This window comes from Erithacus rubecula, assembly GCF_903797595.1.
Source record: "Erithacus rubecula genome assembly, chromosome: 5".
NCBI classification, from domain to species: domain Eukaryota; kingdom Metazoa; phylum Chordata; class Aves; order Passeriformes; family Muscicapidae; genus Erithacus; species Erithacus rubecula.
The window spans coordinates 67,184,436-67,204,310 of record NC_136687.1 but is presented as its reverse complement, the minus strand read 5'-3'; the positions used below and the strand labels follow the sequence as shown (position 1 = coordinate 67,204,310).

The following is a 19,875-nucleotide window of genomic DNA, read 5'->3' as shown; positions in this document are numbered from 1 at the left end:
GAGACAATAAAAATAGCCAGGCCAAGTGCTCTCCAGCAGTGACCTGCTCCTGTCTGTGTGCTGCAGAGGGCACAGATTCCTTTGCACTTACAGAAGGGCTCCAGGCTGCAGACAGACTCCATTTCAGCCTAATTTAAGCAAAGGACGTGATGGTAACTGGTGGCCAGAACAGTGACAGTGGGGACAGGGCCCCTGTGCACCATGGCATCCTCATCATGCTATGGCAGCTTAAATTTCCCTGGGTAGGTGGGAGCAAACATGTGCTCTAGTGAGGCACAGCTCTAAAAACTCAGCTACAGCCCTGGTGGAAATATCAAGCCTGGAGTGTGTTTGTCCAATACTGTGTTTTCCCATCTGGGCTAGGGAGAAGTAAATGGCCTATACCACCCCCCAGGGGCAGAAATGATCTGCAGGGAGAAGGAGGAGCTGAGATATTTGAAGTGACTCTTGCAGCCAGGGAGTTTGCCTTGTGAAATCATGGTTTGATTTGTTTGTCTTCCTGTGCAGACATTGTTTGCCTAGGAGCCCACTCACTCCTGGCTAGAGTGCTTAATTCCCTGCAGGCCAGACTTTGGATGGATCTGCTCTGTGTTGGGGAGGGAGTGGTTAAGCCAGGCCAGAGAGAGGTGTGTGTTGAGAGGTGGATTGAAAGGGAAGGGTTTTATGGGGCCCAGTGGCTCTGCTGTGAGGGATGCCAAGCCTCCAGGCTGGAAACTGGGGGCTATCACTGTTGAAGCAAAAAGGGAGCTTAGTTTCTAAGTGGCTACTGAGTTTACTACCTTGTTTGTGTCAAAGGTTTGCAGGGGTGATACTGATTAATGTCATGTCCTTTCCCCAGTCTATTCCCTTCCTCTTCCATCTCACCAGGCTCAGCCTGACACTGTTTATTGGGCCACTTGTCCCTGATTTGTGAGGAGTAAATATTGACACTGAAGGCTGCTTAATAGGCTTTGGGTTTGCTGCTTTCTCTCCAAACATTTTGGCACTTGTGACTTGAATTTGTGTTTGGGACTGGCTGCACCAAGGTTCCATTTTGGGAGGGCTGTTGGTAATGGCAATGGTCACAGTGTGTGCAGTGTATGAGAGGCTGGCAGTGGGGATTTGTGTTGCTCCCCTTTTTCCTGTCGATATGCAGAGATTTCCAGGCTGTGACTCCAAATCACTGCATGTCCCTAGCAAAGGTGTGGCTTCCTTTGAGAAAGTGCTGCTGTTCCCACTGGGGAAGAAGAGTTTTTGATGTCTTGTTAACCTGTAGCTGCTGTGAAGCCTCAGGTCAGACTGCCACTTGGCAGTGCTGTGAGTGCTCCTGTCTGTGCTTCCTCAGTGTGCTTGGGCTGCCCCTCCAAGGAAATGCAGCTCATGCTGTTGCAGAGTGCTGGGGGTGCATTCTTAAGATGGGTCTGAAGTGGGAAATTCCCATTAAAAGCTGATGGTCATTTAGGCTAAGTGGGCTTTTCTGGGTTTTCCAAGAGCTGTGAAAGGTTTTGCATCTACAGAGCAGCACCTTTATGTTCCTGAAAACCAAGGAGGATCTAAGACTTTTCCCTGGAAGTCAAAGCCATATGCTGAGCTGTAGTGAAATTTCTCTTGACTCTTCCTGGGAGTGCTTCACCTCACTGGAGGGCAGCATCACTGGGGAAGCCACAACCTCACCCAGGTGAGATTCCCACAGCCTCTCAGGTGCTAATCCAGCTCTGCAGCACTTGCAGAGAATAACCCAAGAGCCAGCCTCAGATCTTGCTTCAAGCCCAAGGAATGATTTGGGTCTAGACTCAGGATCATCAGACCAAAACGCAGCAGACAGGGTGATGGGAAGAGTTTTCCTGCTGGCAGGGCACATGGAAGAGATCCCACACCCAGGGCTGTGTACAGGGAGGGTGCTCATGGTACCTCCTCAGCAGAAGGATGGCAAATGATTCCCAGTGCTGCTAAAATGGCTCCTTGCTGGGAGGAGTGGAGTCAGGAGGGCCAGTTGCTCCTTTGGGGGTGTTTGTGTGAGAACAATGGGGATGCACTGAGACACAGGACCAGGCAAGGGGGCCAAGGATTCCTCCCTCATCTCATGTTCCTTGTCATAGCTGCAGCCTTCATCTTTTTCCAAGCTCATCTCTGCCAGATTGGCAGATGCTAAAAATACTGGGAGTGACGAACAGATATTTATTAGCTTAGCAGCCAGCATTTCTGTCACTTGCCTTGGGCTCTCTCACTGAGCTGGCCAAGTCCTCATCTCCTTACTCAATCTATCATCACTTCTTACTAGGGCAAATCTCCTGCTGAAATCCCCAGGAAGTAAATGGAATGCTGTGCTGAGTAAGGTGTTCAGGAATTTGTCCAGGAAGAGGAGGTTGGCGTGTGGGATGGAGAAGCAGCTCATAAGGAGTAGCTCATATTCTGGGGATTAGGCATTGCTACACTTTTGAAGGTGATTTACACCTGTACACTCCCTGTCAAGTAACTGCAATTAAAATCTGGAATACCAGGAAGCACTGCAGATAATCAGGTTAGAGAGAGCTGAGGAACAGCTCAGCTGCTGCACACCTGAGTTCTTGGTGCTGAGTGTCCACTGTGATAAATGAGTGTGAGGCTTTCTTCTGCCCCCTCTGAAGAGATGCTCACATTGTCACTCCATTAGTACAGATCACTGAGACCAGTTTTCAAAAAGCAGCTGAGCACTGTTGCATCACTTTGGTACCATCCTTATTTCCATAGGAGAGCTGCTGGGCTAAAATTTCAGGGTGTGTTCCTTAAAGTGCAAGGTGTCACCAGTGCAGGCAAGAGAGATCCAGCTGTGCTGGCGGAAGAGATTAATGCCCCACTTGCTCATAGTGCCAGAGACCTCATCCATCTGCCACTGGAACAGTTCCTGTAAGCACTCCCTTAAGCTCTAGCTTTAAACCATTTAAATTGTTGGTCTGGACTGACCTAGTTTGGTTTGTGTGGAACATATTAGGAGCTGCACCAGCAGATGCAGCCTAGTCCCAGCTTCAAGCTGCTGGTGGAAAAGCTTCCCAGTCAAAGCTGGGCTTGCCTTTCAGGTCTCAGGTGGGACACCCCTTGCCTGACATTCAGCCAGCCCTAGGATGCCCTTTTGTAGCTGGAAAACATCACTGTTCTGAAGGGTGAGTGTAAAAAGAGTAACTGTGGGGAAATAGCTTCTGCTGATTGCATCTCTTGCTGTAAACATAGCTATTATTTCAGCATGGAGGGCTTGTGGGCTTTTCCTATGGAATCATTCCCAAATCCTAACATGGAAACTAATCCTTATGTTATATGACTTTCCCTTCCTCCTTGTTTTGCTGCTTTTCTTTGTAGGAGCTGCAGTTACATTTTCTGTTTAGCTTATGCTTGTCCTTTAGAGCCAGCTTGTGCTTTGTAATGTGAGAGAAGTTAAATGTTGTCATTTAATAGAAGGACTTTAGATCCACACAGTTCAGTGTGGGGACACCCCAGAAGCTGTCAGAATGCTGATTTACCTCTGTGTGGTGGCCGTGGCTCTTACAGGGACAGGTTCAAGACTCTCCTGCTTGCCTGAGCAGTGCCATGCATCATCATCTCAGGCACCTCTGCCCAGCAGATCTGATGCACAACAGAGAGAGCTGATCCCAGTGTTTTATAACCAGGTCTGAAGGATTGTTCCTCACAGCCTCATGGTCCTGAACAGCCTGTGAGGAGAGGGAATGCTCTGATTCCTCAGGCTGATCCTGCACTGTCCCCAAAGGCATCACTGAAAAACCTCAAGAGATGTTCGGCAGTGGTCAAGAGCAAGAATATAGGATAGTCCTGTTAGTTGTGGGGTGGAAAAGAATGAAGCTGTCATTCTCTGTGGTTTTACTCCTGTCTTGATACAATTAGTAGGTAGATCTGTTTTTGAGAGGGTTAAAGCTCTCTGAGCACAAGGTGTAGGAAAGTATTTTGTGTGCAGGTAGAGGTGGAGTGCAGGATGGATCACACAGACCAAAACAGTTGTCCCTTTTCAGTTATCCTCTCTTGAGAAGGTGGGATTTCCCCTGAGCAGGCAAGGTGCTGTTCAAGTCAATACTGCTTTTGAGTCCTTTGCTTCTGTTGAACTTCATCCCAGATTAGAACTTCAGAGAACTAAGCCACCGTCCTGGGGAGATCTGGGCCAGAGCTGCACAGAGCACACTTTGGGAACAGGCTCTCTGGGTGGTACTGGGGCACAAGCAGCAAGCTGTGGTAGATTATAACTGTGAGCCACTGTTACAAACAGCCAGGAATTCACTGGGGATAAAAGCTAATGCTTGAGCCCTGCAGGTCCTTCCTTGCAGCCAGGACCCAGGTGGTTTTGGAGGATGCAGGGAGCTGTGCACTCAGCGCTGCCTGGGCAGCATGGAAAGGACTGTGGGGCTGCGTGCCCAGCTGCCTCCCAGGGCCAACTGCTCATGCAAAGCAGGGGAGGCCCCCCATTCAGAGAGCCTGGATTTAGGGTGCCTCTAAAAGGCTGGCAGTCTCCGGCTCGAGGTCTGGGTGCAGTGGAATGCTCATTGTCAAAGCTAAAGACCAAAGGGAACGCTGCACATTGTGGGCGCAAATGCAGCTGGCACAAACCAAAAATGTGCATGTGAGTGCCTTTCTAAGTACCCAGTAATCCTCCAGGGCAAAACGGGGATTAGGGCTCTCTCACAGACAAAGAGGGAGTTCATTTTCTCAAAGATCCCTTGGCCAATGAAGTGAGGAACCCAAATGAATGCCAGGGCTCCTTTCAGCTCTCTGCTTGCAAACAGGTAGGGCGCGGGAGCAGCTGGTTTGTGTGGGGCTGTGCAAACACAGCACGGCCAGATTGCGGGATTGGGGTCAGGTCAGCTAAAATCCATGCAGTCCCAGAGAAAAGGGGAAGCCAGAGAAATGCTGCACAAGTAGGACTAGACAGTGTTGCACAACAAAAACGTGGTCTCCATTCTCCAGATTTTTTTCTCGATGGAGCTGAAGGTCAGCGCTCATTGAGGTTGTTTAAGTTGGAGTTGCCTGAGTGAAGAGCTCTCTGAGGAGGAAAGCTGTGAGTCTGGATTAATTCCAGGTGACTTCTCAGCCTCTGTTGCTTTGCTCTGAAATTCTGCGTGCTCAGAATCTCCATGTAGGAGCCGTTAGACTGAAAGTGATGGGTGCCTGAATGGGGGATGTATCCATCTAAAATTGGCCATCCTGTGATTTCTTTCATTTGCCTCCAAGCAATGGCCTGTGCATGTAGAACAGCACAAGCCTCTCTGCACTGTTCCTGGGAAAATTCTTCTTTTCCCTTTTGGGGATTGGCTTATGGCACAAAGATCAGCTCTAGTAATCCTGGCTTACCAGATATCAGGGTGGATGTGCCTGTGATGTGTACAGAAAATGTGCATTAAGTAGTCCTGTTTCTTAGAAGCAGCAGGCAACAGCACTGTGAATGCATTTGGGTTGTGTGGGTTTTTGGTTTTTTCCCTGAGCTTTACTGACACATCTGAATCCTGCATGTGGATTGTTTCTACCTGAGAACTTGGATCTTGCTGCAGATCTCTGGAAAGAATGTCTAGTTCAGTCCCAAGATTCATGTGCCCAACGAGCCTTATTGTGATTTCAAATTCTGTCTAGTTCTGCTTAGGATGAAAATGTGCTTCCAGGAGTTACACAGGTGGAGCCTGTTGTGCTCTGGATTAATGAACCAGACTTGAATTCCTCATGTGCCTAATTAAGACTGTGCAGTTAAACCTGGCTGTTTCCATCTCAGGTGAATGCCCTAAGTCATGAGCTAGAGGTTTTACCCAGGAACTGAGACACTTTCTGGCAAAAGTTTTACAGGTAATTAGTGTGAGGTTTCAGTGCTGTTTATAACTTTTTTCTTAATGAAAATCAGTTTTGTCCACGTGTTTCTGCCTGGTCTTGGTGTAGCTCGGGGGTCCTGTGAGCAGAGTAACAAACCTGTGCAGGCCTTGCTGCTAGCAGGAGAGCCCCTGGCCCTTGGTGCTCTGACACACGGGGCACTTGCAGTGCAGTAAAGGAGATTCTGGGAGCGTGACAGAGATGTGGATTACAGGCTATTTCTGGAGCAGCCACGGGAGGTAACAAAATAAGAAATACGTAAGCAATCCAGTCTTTTCCTTGGGGCGGAGCAGGAGGATCTGCCAAGCAGCAGCCAAGCCAAGGTCAGTGCCTGGATGAGTGTCTGTGCCTGGCATGTGTGGCCCTCCCTGGCAGCATGGACACACAGGAGCCCTTGCTCTTTGCAGGAGATGGGGCTGCCTGGAGGTTTGCATTCCCGGGGAGATTCAGCTCATGAGCTGCTGAGAGCTTGCCTGGGGTGAGGATAGCCAGAGGTGAAGCTGCCCAGCTCTGCTTATGTGCCTGGGCTGAGCTGGGGATCTCGGGCTGCCTGTGACATTGTGTAACCTGGGGTGCCATGAGGATAAACCTGCTGTGTTAACTCCTTGGGCTCCTTCCTGCCTGTCAGAGCCCAGCCAGGCTTTGTTGCTGCTTCTCTGTATTTTTGTGTCTGGTTGTTCTGTTGGCTCTTTCTGTAGTGGAGGGAGGTTTCCTCTTAGCTTCTGATTTAAGACAAAGGGAAGAATATCAGGAAATGCCTACAAATAGCTGTAGAATTTGGAAGAAGAGTTCCTTGCTTTAATCTCTGTTTCAAAAGCATCATTGTGTGAGCACCTGTTTCTAGGATAGCTCTTAATTCTGTCAGTGGTTACAAATACTCCTGTTGATCCCAAATTATTTAAAAATGAGAATTCAATCTCCATCCTCTCTTCTAGAGCAACGCTGGATTTAGAGGTAACAAGATACTAAAAATTACTAAACATGTTAACATTTGTGGATTGGATCCTCTGGGACTCAGGTCATCTATTACTGTGGCAGCAAACCAGGTGTTGGTTTAAGCTCAGTAATCATGGCTTCAAGAGGTGGAGCTATTAAAAATACCTCTTCTGAATTTAAAAAAAAAGTTAATAATTTCTAGACATAGTTCCATGTGCTGTTTATGGCATATCCTAGACTCATCCCTGGAACTACAGGCAGCTAAGCCAAAAGTACAGGATGGTAGTGCAGCCAGAAGAGCTGTGATGTGTTGTCCAGGAAAAGAAATGCCATGAGCAGACAAAGCTGGGTTTGTGCTGCTTGCCTGTGCAAAATGTGTCTCCTCTCTGGGAATTACAGCCAGGCAGCTGAGCTTGCACTGCATCATTTCCTCAGTGAGAGCAGTGATTTATGCTGCTGCCATTACTCAGGGAACTATTGTTATGAAACATGGGGTTTAATTAATTAAGAGTGTGATCTCTGCAGACTCAGATAATTGCCGGGAGAGCTGCTGGGCAGAGACACCCACCCACACTTTCTGTCCAGGCTGGCTTTAGAAAACCAATCTGTGTTGGAATGTGAAGTTGTAAATAAGGATAAGGAAGACTGAAGAAAGTGAGGAGGAAGAGGCAGGAGCCCAAAAGGTTAAGATAAGTGCTGTGAAACGTTCCAAGCACGCAGGTAACAGGAGGTCAGCACAGGAGGCAGATAAGGTGGCCAGAGGAGCAGAGTCAGCCCTGCTCAGAGGCAAAGCATCTCCCTAAAACAGCAACTGAGTTCTGCAAGGGCTGGGGCAGCTCAGGAAGGCCATGAGGCATCAGGGCAGCCACTGGCAAACCAGTCTTATGGGGAGCTGATTAATATAAAATCAGGCCACCCATGTGTTCTTGAAGAGCTCTGAGGAAGGTGGTGAAAAGTAGGGAGAGGTTCCCAGATGCCTGCTGTGGAAAGGCTGTGCTGGCTGTGTGGGGAGAGATGGATGGATGTGGGGTCAGGAGGTGCTGCCTTTCTTCTGGAGGGGGCACTGAAACTTCTGAGGGAGGTTTGCCTTGAAAAAAGCCCTTCATCTCTAACACTGTATTCTTTCACTGTCAAGCAAGCAACAAGGAAAAAATCCAAAGCTGTATTTTTAGATGAGGGAAAAACTGGGCAGAGGGTACTCCTGGACATGTGTGGTATTAAATACCAAAGGCACCATGGAAGCAGCAAGAATAAATAACAATTCATAATTAAATGCTAACTTTGCTGAAAAGTGAAGATTTCAGAGGCAGCTGCCTGCCTCAGGTGGGAGGTAAAGGAGTTTTAAATAGACTGTGTGTGCTGGGTTTCCTGTCTCCCACTTGAGAGCTTTAGAAACAGCACCATAACAAAAGGAACAACTGCAGGCCCCTCCTTGCCAGGGATACTTTTTAGCTGTGGAATTGTGAGGCCCTTTGCAGCATCCCAAAATAAAATGCAGCCCCAGGCTTTAAGAGCATCCCATCGGGCAGGGTGCTGCCACAGGGAGCTGGAGAGCTGTCCCAGGGCAGCTGGAGCTTTGGGAGAAGGTCCAGTCTGAGGAGAAGGTGTGAGGACAGCCAGGAGGAAAGGTAGGCTCTCAACACCTTTGCACAAGAGTGGCTGTCTCCATTTATGGTGGAAGAAGTGTCTTGATAAGGATTAACAGCCTGCTGGTTGTTAGGCTGAGCTGTGTTAGAAATGCTGCAGAGAATGTTGTGGGATAAGCAGCCAGGTGAGGCAGAAGGCTGCAAGGGGAGGCCAGGTGCTGGGCTTGGGCTGGTGTTTGGGGAGGTGTCCAGCCCTGGCTGGCCTCAGCTCTTCTCCCTGCCCTGCCAGGGGACACCCTGATGGGCACCGTCCCTCTGGTGTGCTCTGCCCTGACGTGGCTGTGCTTCCCAGGTGGAGGGATCCTCCTCTCCCTGCTCCCCACTGGCCCTGATTCATGGTGCTGTTTCTAGTGGCTGATTAGGTTTCAGTGTCTGACTGAGCCTGCCACACACCACAGAGCTCTGCAATTAGGGTTTTTTAAGAGGCTGGGGAAAAACTGCTGTTGCATTTCCTTGTTCCCCCCAGCAGCACCTCCGGAGCCCATGGAGACACTAATTAATGTGTCTTTGTGAGGTAAAACCCCAAAGCTGTGCATGCTGGCAGGCACAGGGAGCACCCTGTGAGCTGCTGAGGGACTCCCTCAGAAAGCTCTGCTCACAGCACTTTAGAGCCTGGGGTGTCTCTTGCTTTCTTAGCATCCTTCAAAAGCTGGTTTTCCTTTTAAAAAAATAAGGAAAACGAGCCTAAGTGCTGAAAGATCACTAGGCTGTGGTTCCTGGGGAGCTGTAGACACTTCCTACTCCTTTATATCAGTTCCTCAGGCTGCTGCTGACTCTTTCCTTGGCACAGGGGCAATTTCCCAGCCCTGCCTTTTGTCACTGGTTCCCTCAGGGACAGCTGGCTGGAGAGAAGGCACGGGCAGCTTTCCCCACTGCAGCAGCACTGCTGTGCTGTGGCCTGGCCAGAGCCAAGCTCTGCTCTTCAGGAAACAAGCAGGGAACACAGGGCTCTGGCCTCCAAATGCTGAAACTGTGAATGTATTCTGCTCACAAAATTGCACCGATAAATTGTTTATATGCAATCTTTTAAATCCCCATCTGTTGCACACCTTCTGTCCTTTCCGTGTCTTGCAGTGAAATCTCCTCTGGAAGCTGCTAAATTTGGTGAGCAAAGAGAATTAGAACTTTTAAGGATATTGGCACTTCCAGGGCTGCAGTAAAGGAGATTGTGCTCCTGGTGTACAGTGAGGCTGGAATGGGAGCAGGGAAGGGAAACTTTCAAGTTTGATCAGAGATTTGACATCATCTCAGAGGAGAGGATTGGCAGAGACAAAGCAGGACGGGATTTGGCACATGGCAAGAAAAGGCAGCCAAGGCAGGATTTGGGGTAAAAATTGGATGAAGATAAGCAGGGTGAGCAGAAAAAAAAAAAAAAAAAAAAAAAAAAATAAAGAAAGAAAAAAGAAAAATGCCATTGCTGAGCAGCCGCTTTCCCTAGCGGAGGTGAAAGTGCTGCCCGCTTCCCCGCTGTATCTCATCCGCAGCAGAGGCTTAACATTCCTGGGCGGCACGTGGGGCGCGGGCAGCGCCGGCCGGACACAGACACCGCGCTCTCACCGCCCTGGCATCCGAGCCATCCCAGCCATCCCAAGCCCCAGATGCGGCGTGTGGGCTCTGCACAGGCGATTCCGGCTGATCCCGGGTCAGCCCGCCGCTTCCTTGGGCCAGCCCCAATTGCACATCGCTTCGGGGCTAAGCGGGAGCGAGTGCGAACAGCGGAACCTTCCAGGGGAAAGGAAGGGGCTGCAGCGATGGCTGCGCCGTGTTTGTGTGGCTTGGAGCAGGGTAAATGAGTGTTTGCTGACTTCGTGGATGTATCAGTAGGACAGGTTTCTCTATTTTCTCCCCCTGGTTGTTTGACCCTTTCTCTTGGCTTTTCTCTTGAGCATTCCCAGAGCTCTCATAAGGTGGTTACATGTGGAAAAAGTGTATCCCGCAGTGGAGCCCCTGAACTCCACGCTTGGGGATTTAGCGTCTCCCAATGCAGCTGCAGGATAATGAGTTTTGTGCCGTGGGATTGAGCAGCTCCTCCAAAACACTCCTGAGGGACACTGGCAGAGCCAAGCACTGCTCAAGGGTACACATGCCTTCCTGCAACATGTACTTCACACGTTCTAAAAACTGGCCTGATGCCCCCACCTTGCCCTCTGGGTCTGTGCATTGCCCTTTTCCCTCAAATCCCCATGAAGTCTGTGCCAAAAGGGCTGAGGTTTTTCCTGGTGGTGTTCACAAGTCCTTGCTCTCCTTTGGCAGGGACACCCATGCAGCACAGGGATGCACAGAGCTCTCTCCCAGCCCGCTCAGCCAGGACTGCGTGAGCACTGACTGCCAGCCCAGCAAAGCCCTCTGGGCAGCAGGAGCCAACTTACGGCTGAGGACCAGGTGAGCACGTGTTTGTCTGTGTCCCTGCAGCACCTGCAAGGACAGGGTGACTGCTCTGGCATGTCTGAGGGGCACCCACGGGGAAGGACTGCTGAAATTTCTCCTCGGAAGCTTTTGGCAGTGCTGGTAAAGGTCATCAGAAATGCCGAATCCAAAATATCTCAGAGGAGGTGGTGTAAGTATTCTCTGAATTCCCAACTTCAGGTGCCTGGCATTCCAAAATCACCTGGCTTCTTCAGAGTCTGGGAGTTTGGCATTTATGACTTTTGAGTACCTGTCTGCATTTTTGAATGATCAAATGTCTTCAGAACTTGGTTTCCTGAGCTGCTCTGGATTGGCTGGTGTTGTGGCTGAACCTGACTGCCCTCCTTTGGCCACACAATTTAGGACCAAATCCTACAGCATTTATTCAGGCACAGCTTTTGCTGGTATCAAAAGAACATCTTCCATCAGTCAGATGTAATCTGGGTGTCCTCATAGATTTTTGTGTCTCAGTCTTTTGAGATTTGTACCATGAGGTTGAAGCAGTGGCTTTTATTTGCACCATTGCATTTGGGCCAGACCTTGACTTATTTGAAGTCACGAAGCTATGCTGATTGCCTAGAGCTGCCTAAAATGTGGCTCAGTGCTTGTGGGTGAGCAGCTGAGAAGGGAATTCCATGTTCTGATCTTATCAGGATGCACCTCTGGACAACCTCCCTGACCTTAGTGGAGGTGTTCCAGCTTCTGGCATCTGTGGGCAGTCATGGATGCTGACCCTGCCTGGCCTCAGAAAGAGACGATGTTAGAGACTGAAATACCTCTTCAAGCTGATTTTATTGAAAAGTTTATCTCTGACTGAGGAGTGGGACTCTGCATTTCCCCAGCTATGTGACCCACAGGGAATTTGGGAGAGGAGCTCCCCTACGTCCACCTATGACAATGAGTCATTCACCATATGCCCTCTTGTCCATTGATTTAGTTGCAGATCTTCACAGGAGCTCCAGAGTAGAGTGTTTCACTTGGGTAGATTTGCCTTTTGGTGCAGAGCCAATGTTTTGCTTTGCTTTTCCAGCAGTGTTGGAGGCTGTGTCTGCACATCCCAGCTTGACCCGGGCTGGAGCTTTAGTTACGAACAGGAAGCTGCTTTAATGTGTAAGAATGTGCCTGTGGGAGGGTGTTTCAGACTCAGCAGCCTTTGCCTTGGCCCAGGCAGCAGATGCAGTACCCCAGCACACTTGACTCACCCAGATGGGGTAACATTTGTGTGCAGTTACCTCCACACATCCCCCTGAAGGCCCTGCTGCATCTCTCCCATTGATCACTCCTCCAGGAGCGTTGCCTGTGGTTTGTAGCCCTGCAGCTCAGAGGAGAGCCCAGCTGCAGCCTGGAGCTTTGCCCTGCACACCCCCTTGGTTACCTGCCGTGCTCACTGGCCGTGTCTGTTTGGTTAATCGGCCTCACGGGGCAGCGTTCCTGCCACCCAGCTCCTCCTAAGCACCCAACGAGGCGAGGAAAACACATTCCTTCCATTGTTTCCAAGTCTCTCCTGTTGCAAGTTGCTGTGTGTTGGATATCGGGTTGTGAAAGAATCTAAGCTATGCTTGAGTTTCTGTCTTTTAAACTAATTTACTGACTGGAGAAGAATGAGGAAAAATTATTTGAATTGAGCCTGTGGGGCCGTTTCATCAGTCTGGATAAATCAATGCAGCTCTTCAGGCAGGGAAGTCACTGCTGGCTCGGGCTGCTAGGATTTTCTGCCCTTGCTCTGGGAGAGATGTGTGAATCCCTGGAGAAGAAGGGAATTATAGGGTCCTCCTCAAACACTGTAAGTCAGTCAGCTGCTTCTCTTCCATGTCTGTTCTTTCTTCCTCTTTTTCCAGCAAAGGAAACAGAGTAAAATTAAAGAAAGAAGAAAGCTGCAGTGTTTAACTCAGTAGCCTATGCATGGTCTAGGTACCAGGCTGAAGGGCTCCCCTGGCTTCTCCATGTCCAAGCTGCAGTCCTGTGGGAACAGCACAGATGGACTATCTAGGTAGCAAGCACTTCTCCAAATAGAGATCTGAAATAGTCCTCATTTTGCAATTTAAATCAAACTTAGTGTGTTGCTTGATAGTGCTGTCTTCAGAATAGAAAACTGTCAGAAGGTCCTGGTAGGACAAAGTCCTTGAACCCAGTAATCAAGAAGAGTGAAGTTTGTATACATCACCTCTGTTCCTGTGTCTGGTTAGTGTCAGGGGATGCCAGTGGGACCCTTTCTTTGTGTAGGGAAAAGTGCTCAATGTAAATATTGCCTGTCAGCCCTGCTCTGGGGTGAAGGGCAGGTGGAGCTGCAATGCACAGCCCAGCTCCAAGCCCTGCACTCTGTGTTTCCATTGCTGGACCCTGGAGAAATGCCTCTGTCCTGGATAAGACAGCGTGGGGGTTCCCAGAGATGTGTGATAACACAGAGGTGTGACTTGCAGCACCAATAATCATTAATTACAATGTTTGACTGTTCCTAAGTTCAACGAAGGAGCGCCTGTTGCTCACAGCTGCCATCACCCTCAGCAATCCCAGCATTTCCATCTGCAGCCTCTGGCTGAGGGCACTTCTGTCAGGAAAAGCCAGGAGAAAAAATCTCTCTCTAGATCCACATACATGGCTGTCATCACTGCTTCCACACAGGGATTTGGACAGTGGTATGGTGGAGAGTTCTTTCCAAAGAGTTTGTGATAGTAATGGCAGGAATTTTGAGCAGAAACCTCTGATTCCTTTCATCCTGATCCCAGGGAGACTTCAGGGGGATTGGTACCTGTCTCCCAGTTCCCACATGGCACTCAGGATGTGGTCTGATGCAACCCAGACATCCCCAGTGGTGCTTATCAAAGAGGAAAAACAAAAGGTGTCTGAGGTGTGGGCTGGAAACACCACACAGGGATACACCTGCCTCAGCCCCTGGGGAAGGAGCTGGAGAGAGCAGTGAGGCTGAACAGAGCCCTAAACTGGCTGGATGGTTTTTCTTTTTTTTTTTATTTTATTTAGGAGACAGTCCACAGGGATTCACTGGGTGGAGAGTAGTTTTCTAGGAGCTGCAAAATGAAAAGCAGGTTGTGTCCTGGTATGAGAATATTGAGAATGTTGACACATTTTACCCAAGTGTTCTCAAGTGAAGGGTTTTTCAGGGTGTTGTTTACTTTGGGAAAGTTTTCACCTGAGTATTAAAAGGTAAGGGGTGTGGGCATAATTCTCCCTTTCCCCTGCAGATGAGGAGACACTATTGGCCAGGATCCCTGATGTGAAATATCATTTCATAGACTTCAGATCTTTCTAATGAGTCTTCCTTTTTTTTAGTCAGACTTGTGAAGGGACAGAGCTCACTGCAGATCCTTCCTGCCCCAGAATTTCCCAGAAGGGCTCTGTGAGCCTAAAAAGAGGGATTTAGTGAAAGACACACCAAGCAGACACCATTCTGCTCTGACTCCTTTTTAATTGGCCTCGTCTGTTCTGCTTATTTTTAGAACCATGACTGACCCTTAATGAAGAGCGACGTTGCTTTGAGTAGATTGTGGCCTCGCTCTGTCCAAATCCTAATAGGCTTCTGAGTGCTTTACTTTTTCCTTCATCTCCTGCCTAATAGATGGGAAGAGAGAGGCTGCAGCAGCATGTTTGGATGTCTGGAAAACATTTCCTTGTCATGCTCCTGCTCCTTTAGATGACATCTTAGAGACAGGCCTGTTCCAGAGAGAATTCAGAGTGTTCTGCTTTCTGCTGGTGCTCACCCTGGAAAGAGGATGCAGGTGAATTGCTGGGATCAGGATGTCTCCTGTGCAAAGATCCTGCTGCTGCATGCACACGATATGGCTCAGGACATTGTGCCCCTGCCATGTGGGTTTTGTTAGGTTGGGATTCTCACCAGCTTGAAATCTTGACTGCTGTGAGGATGACGTGGTAAGGATGGGCAGCTGCCCTCTTGGCTTTCTCTCTTGTGACTCAGTGCCTGGGATCAGATCCAGGAGGCACAAGCTTTGCACTTGCATCCAAATCTTTCATTTCTCCTGCAGGAAGAGGGTCTGTGCTGCAGGGCCCCCATCCCTTCCCACCTCCCCACATGATGGGCTAGGCCATGGCTATTCCCTTCCAGCCATGCCTATCCCTTGCAGCTCCAGCAGCCTCCCACACAGCCACCTGGCCAGGGATTGTGATTGTGAGTGATGGCAGTGACCCTCTGGCCTTAGTTCTCTTCTCTGCCCCATCCCATCTTCCTTGGACACATTAACTCCAGCCCTAGTCAGAGCCATGCACTCAGGTCCTGGTGGGTCCTGGTGACCACTGCTCCAGCCTGGATCTGCAGGTGGATTCTGCTTTCCTTGAAAGGCATTGCTGCCTTTGTCTTCAGCATTCCAGTCTCTGCTGGGAAGGGTTTGGAGCTTGTGGAGGCAGAGAAAAGTGACCCCAAGGTCGGTGGTACAAGAAGCATTGTTCACAGCTCTCTTTTCAGCCACCTGGATGATGTTTCTGATGGATGTGAGAATGATGGAAACCACTCCCCACCAGCTGTGTGGGAGTAGAAAAAGATCAGTTTATTGGGGCACTGATGGCCCTGAGTGACTGGTTAATCAGCCACAACATCCCTCTCTGGCTTTCACTTACTAGCTTTCTAAGGATGTGGAAAAAATGCAAATGGCAACTTGAAGAAGCTGGGTTGTTTGCTCTGGTTGAAGATGGGCCTTTTCACACTGAAGGATTGCCCCCCTGAAGGATGCTGGCCTGAGGTACCTTAGAACTTGCAGAGCACTCAGGTTGTATATGTGCTCCAGAACCAGCAAGAAACAGTACATGAAAAGCAGGAATCAGAGTGACTACCCTTTTCTGGATTTTTTTAGTTTGTAACCTTGAGAGGAAGATAGCCTTTCAGTTATACTGTGAAGAAGGCCTCAGGTGCTGATTCATCTGTAGAGTTAGTGCCAAAGTGTCGTCGTAAAGTTCCATTCCTGTTTTGTGTGCAATATAAAAATAATCTCCAGAGATTAGAGAAGAGCACACTCAGCTCTTCCTAATGAGAGGGAGCTGCAGAGCAGTTCCTGGTGAAGGGCATCAGAGATGTGAATGTGGTCCCTGCAGCCCAGACTGCTCCCAGAGTGTGCCAGGCTGCCACTGAGGAGCTGGGTGTGTTTCCATCTGCAAACACTGGGACCAGCACAGCAACAGGGAGCACCCAGACAGCAGCAGCTGGATGGGATTAAAGATTATCCCTTTCCCTCTGGGTTTCCAGTCTCCAGAGTGAGCTGGCAGTACCTGCTCTGTGTCTGTGTTGCAGCTGCTGGTCAGATGACTTCTCCAGGTATCTTTGCTCCCAGCACTTGTCATGATGCCAACCTGGCCTGGGTGCCCAGGTTATCTGATCACTGGGAGTGTCCATGAGGAGCCAGCAGTTTCTGTTTCCAGCCTTGGCATTTTCAACTCAGGGATCACTTTGGCTGTTATTTGAAGTGGAGAATTTTTCAGTAATGAGGTTGTCCAGACACCTCTACAAGTACAGCACAGAATATGTAAAAGATAAGGTGATTAGTTTGGTTTGTTACTGTTATTCTTGTAATTATTACAGTTTTAAATTCTACACCTCCTGTGCCAAAGTATCACCTGTTGCACCTGATTTTCTTGAAGGAAACTTAGCTGCACCAGAGTAACACCAGTTAAATATTGATTTATTTGTCTTCACTCAGGCCAGGCATTAGCTGCTGCATGTGCAGGTTTTGTCACTCAGCCAGTTTGTGTGGGATCAGTCAGGATCTGCCACATTTCCAAGAGTGAGCAGGTGTGGAAACAGTGCAAGGTTATCCCACACAGAGCTGCTAAGCTGGTACCATGTGCCTAAAATTCACAGCTGTCCACATGCTGCATTGTTACAAGGATACCAAACAAAAGAGTTTAAAATACCTGTGGCTCAGATGATTGGCTACACAGCTCCCTCACTGCTTCTACTGATCAAACCAAGGGATAACATGCCTTGCATGGGATCATTCATTTTCCCAAGCAAAAATCTGTGCTGATGGCTTGTACTCCACTAAAGTACTGAAAAGTCTTTCAATGTCTGCAGTGGAAAGGGTGAGAATGTGGGTTATTCTTCATAAAGAATGGGAAGCTGACAAAACTTCCCATCTGGCAGTGTCCAGGTTCTTAGTTTCCTGGGCAAGGAGATTAACAGAAGAGCTCTGTCATAAGCAGAGCTACACATGTAAAGGTAAAATGGTGTTGGGCTCAGCTTGCCCTTTGCACACCTCCAGTCCAGTTTCCCTTAAGACAGTCTTGCCACAACAGATGGCAAAGGGAAAAGTGTGTCCCGTTTTCTTCTTGTAGCAGATGATGAGAGAATAACCAGCACTTGTGAAATCTGTATGGAAAAAATGCTGGAGGAATTGCTCTGCTCTCTGCCTGTGCTTTTCTGTTCTATAGAACATCAATGAGTATTTGATGCTAACTGGTACTAGGAAAGGACCTGACCCTAAAAAGCACTTTTACCTTTTTGCACTTTCCTGCACCATTTATTTTCCCAATCTTAGGCAGCGCTGGTAGAATCCTCTCTCGGTGTCTGTGTGCCAAAGGCATTTTAATCTATGTACTGATGTGTTCAGGACATGCTGTACTGTGAATTTTTCAGGGAAAGATTAAAGATGTGTCATATCCTGCTCTTGCATTTATTGAGTCAGAATTGTCCTGCAAGCTGTCACATTTCAGTAGGACACAGGTCCAGTGCTGCTCCTCCTTCTCCCAGGGAGAGAGTGAGAAGCTGTGGAAATGAGTGCTAGAGCAGGGGAGAGATCCCTGATGGAAAGCAGCAGGAGGATTAAGGACAAGCCCAAAGGCTGTGTGGCCCTTCAGGGGACTCTGTCACTAATCCCCTGCTTTGACTTTCCATTGCAGCACTCTGTGCTTTAAATAAGGTGTCAGTGGGGTATTTTTCCCCGGGGCTGACAGACACAGGCCTTGGAGCTGGTGACTGGAGGCACCAAAGGGCAGCTGTGCCGTGCCACGCCTGGGACACACCCTGGGGACAGCTGTCTGCCCGGGGTGGGATGCAAGGGACACACAGTGCCAGTGCCTGGCTGTCACGTCCCATCCTGCATTTTTAGCAGCACTGAGGAGAGATCAGAAGCCCCTTTGCAGGTCCCACCCCCTCGTGGCATCCAGTGACCCACTTGTGCAAAGCCGAGAGGGAGCCTGTTGTGGGACATTGACACATGGGCACTGTGGCACTTGCTGGGATGGACAAAAGCACAGCAGTGAAGCACAAATGAGCACAGGCAGTTTGAGATGTTGCTGTTAGGTTCACATCCATCCAGCTCACAGCCTGTTGCTGATGTGCAAACCCCTTCTGCTCTCCCCTAGGCGGAGTGAGACTCCCGGCCGGCCTCACTCCTGGCATTCCACCAAACTCACCGAGACTCAACCCGATCCCAGCATGATGCAAATATCTCAGGGCACGCTTGGCACCCCTTGGCATCAGTCCTACCACTCCAGGTAAGCACTGCACACCTGTGCAGGGAAGGGAGGGGCACAGGTGTAGTGGGAAAATGGTGCCAGTCAGCTGCATACAGCTGGACAGGTTACAAAGAGCCAGGGTACAGATTAGAGTTAGGAAGGTTTCAGTTCCTTTTTCCCAGATTTGCTTTCCTCCTATAAGTGATTAGCAGCTAGGAAATTCATTGCTTTAAAAATCCCCCTTCCTATGAAGATGGGAGCCCACTGCCAGGATGCTGATAGAGCTTTCTGGGGATGCCCCCATACAAAAATACAGCATGGTTGTTTGCCCATGCAAAGGAAAAGAATGCCGAAGTCTAAGCTGGCCTATTGAAAAAAAGGAAGAAAAGGGTTTAGGTAGCAGAGCCTGTCAGTGTAACAGAGCAGCCAACAGCACATCAGCCACAGTGCTCCCAGGGTGAGGAGTTCAGGGAGGGATTTCCTGGCTTGGCAGTGGCTTTCTGCAGGAGTCAGCTCTATCACAGCTGAACGTGCAGGGCAGCTTGAGGAGGGACGAGTTTAAATTCTGCCCTTGAAAGATTTTCCCTGGAGAGGCAGAAGGGTTTGAAACTCTCCATTTTAGCCTCTGGGATTGAAACATCACTTTCTTCTACTGGCAAGACGGATCCTTGGCAGAGGAGAGGAGAGAGAAAAAAGAGCATTGAAGAAAGTGAGGATATGGTTGTAGAAAATAAAGTGTGTTGTCTGTGGCCTCAGCACAGCTCATGCTGGAGTGTACTCCTTTCCCACCAAGGGGCTTTGCTTCCCAGGCAGTTCCTGGCAGAGCCTTTGGCAGCATGGCTCTGTCTCCTGGGTGCTTGAGGAGGAGCACGGGGAGCATCTAGTGGCCAGCTGGCTAGGGCTGTGCTGGGCATTGCCAGGGAGATGCTTATTTGAATCCAAAATAGAGTGGTGCATTTAAATGAGCAAACCAGCTTCATCCTGAGATTTGCCATATCTCTTCCTGCCTGTGTTCCTCTGCATCTCTCTGCAGAGCTCCCGTGAGCAGGCTTCCTTCTGCCTTTCCTCATCCTTAGCAGCCTTCTGCCTTGGGTCTGTCCTTGTTTGGGATGTGATCTGGAGGCAGCTTCCAGCTCTGTGCCTTGCCCTGCCACAGCCCAGCCCTTCCTGCTGCTTCCCTGTGGCTCTGCCAGGACAGCCCATGTAGGGAGCAGCCAGGCTCTGCCAGGACAGCACAGGGCAGGGAACTAGAGAAAGTGATACCTGAGGAAGGGAGGCTGGGAAGAGAGGGAAGAAAAGTGAAATGCTCAGGCTATACTCTCCAGTCTTCAGTGTATTTGCTTGAATCTGGAAGGGGAGATTAGCCAGGGCTGCAGAAGTTTGATATCCCCTTATGAAAAAGGGACTGTGACTGGTACAAAGAGCTCCCTTCCCTTGGATGGAGGGATCTCGGAATATCCTTCTTTTTTGATCACTTTTCTGATGGCCATGAGTCCTCTTTGGACACCTCAGAGAAAGTGCCAAGGTGTACCTGCACCTGCTAAGCTACAAGAAGAGGTGGCAGTGCAGACTTCCTGGGAATTCTCAGACTGTTTCTATGGTTGCATCCCGCTTTCCTCCAGGCACAGGGATGTACATCTCTCCTCTTCCTGTCAGTTTA

General features: G+C 49.4%; 1 protein-coding gene across 2 annotated transcripts in view; it reads left to right on the top strand.

Annotated features, from left to right (window-relative positions):
* Positions 1-19,875, top strand: part of SHROOM3 (shroom family member 3) — a 107,164-nt gene that overhangs the window by 71,642 nt on the left and 15,647 nt on the right. For both annotated transcript variants that reach the window (XM_079305990.1, XM_079305991.1), the window contains 2 exons: positions 10,647-10,775; positions 18,123-18,254. In XM_079305990.1, the coding sequence (XP_079162116.1) occupies positions 10,647-10,775; positions 18,123-18,254 (261 nt within the window). The remainder of the gene's footprint in view (positions 1-10,646; positions 10,776-18,122; positions 18,255-19,875) is intronic.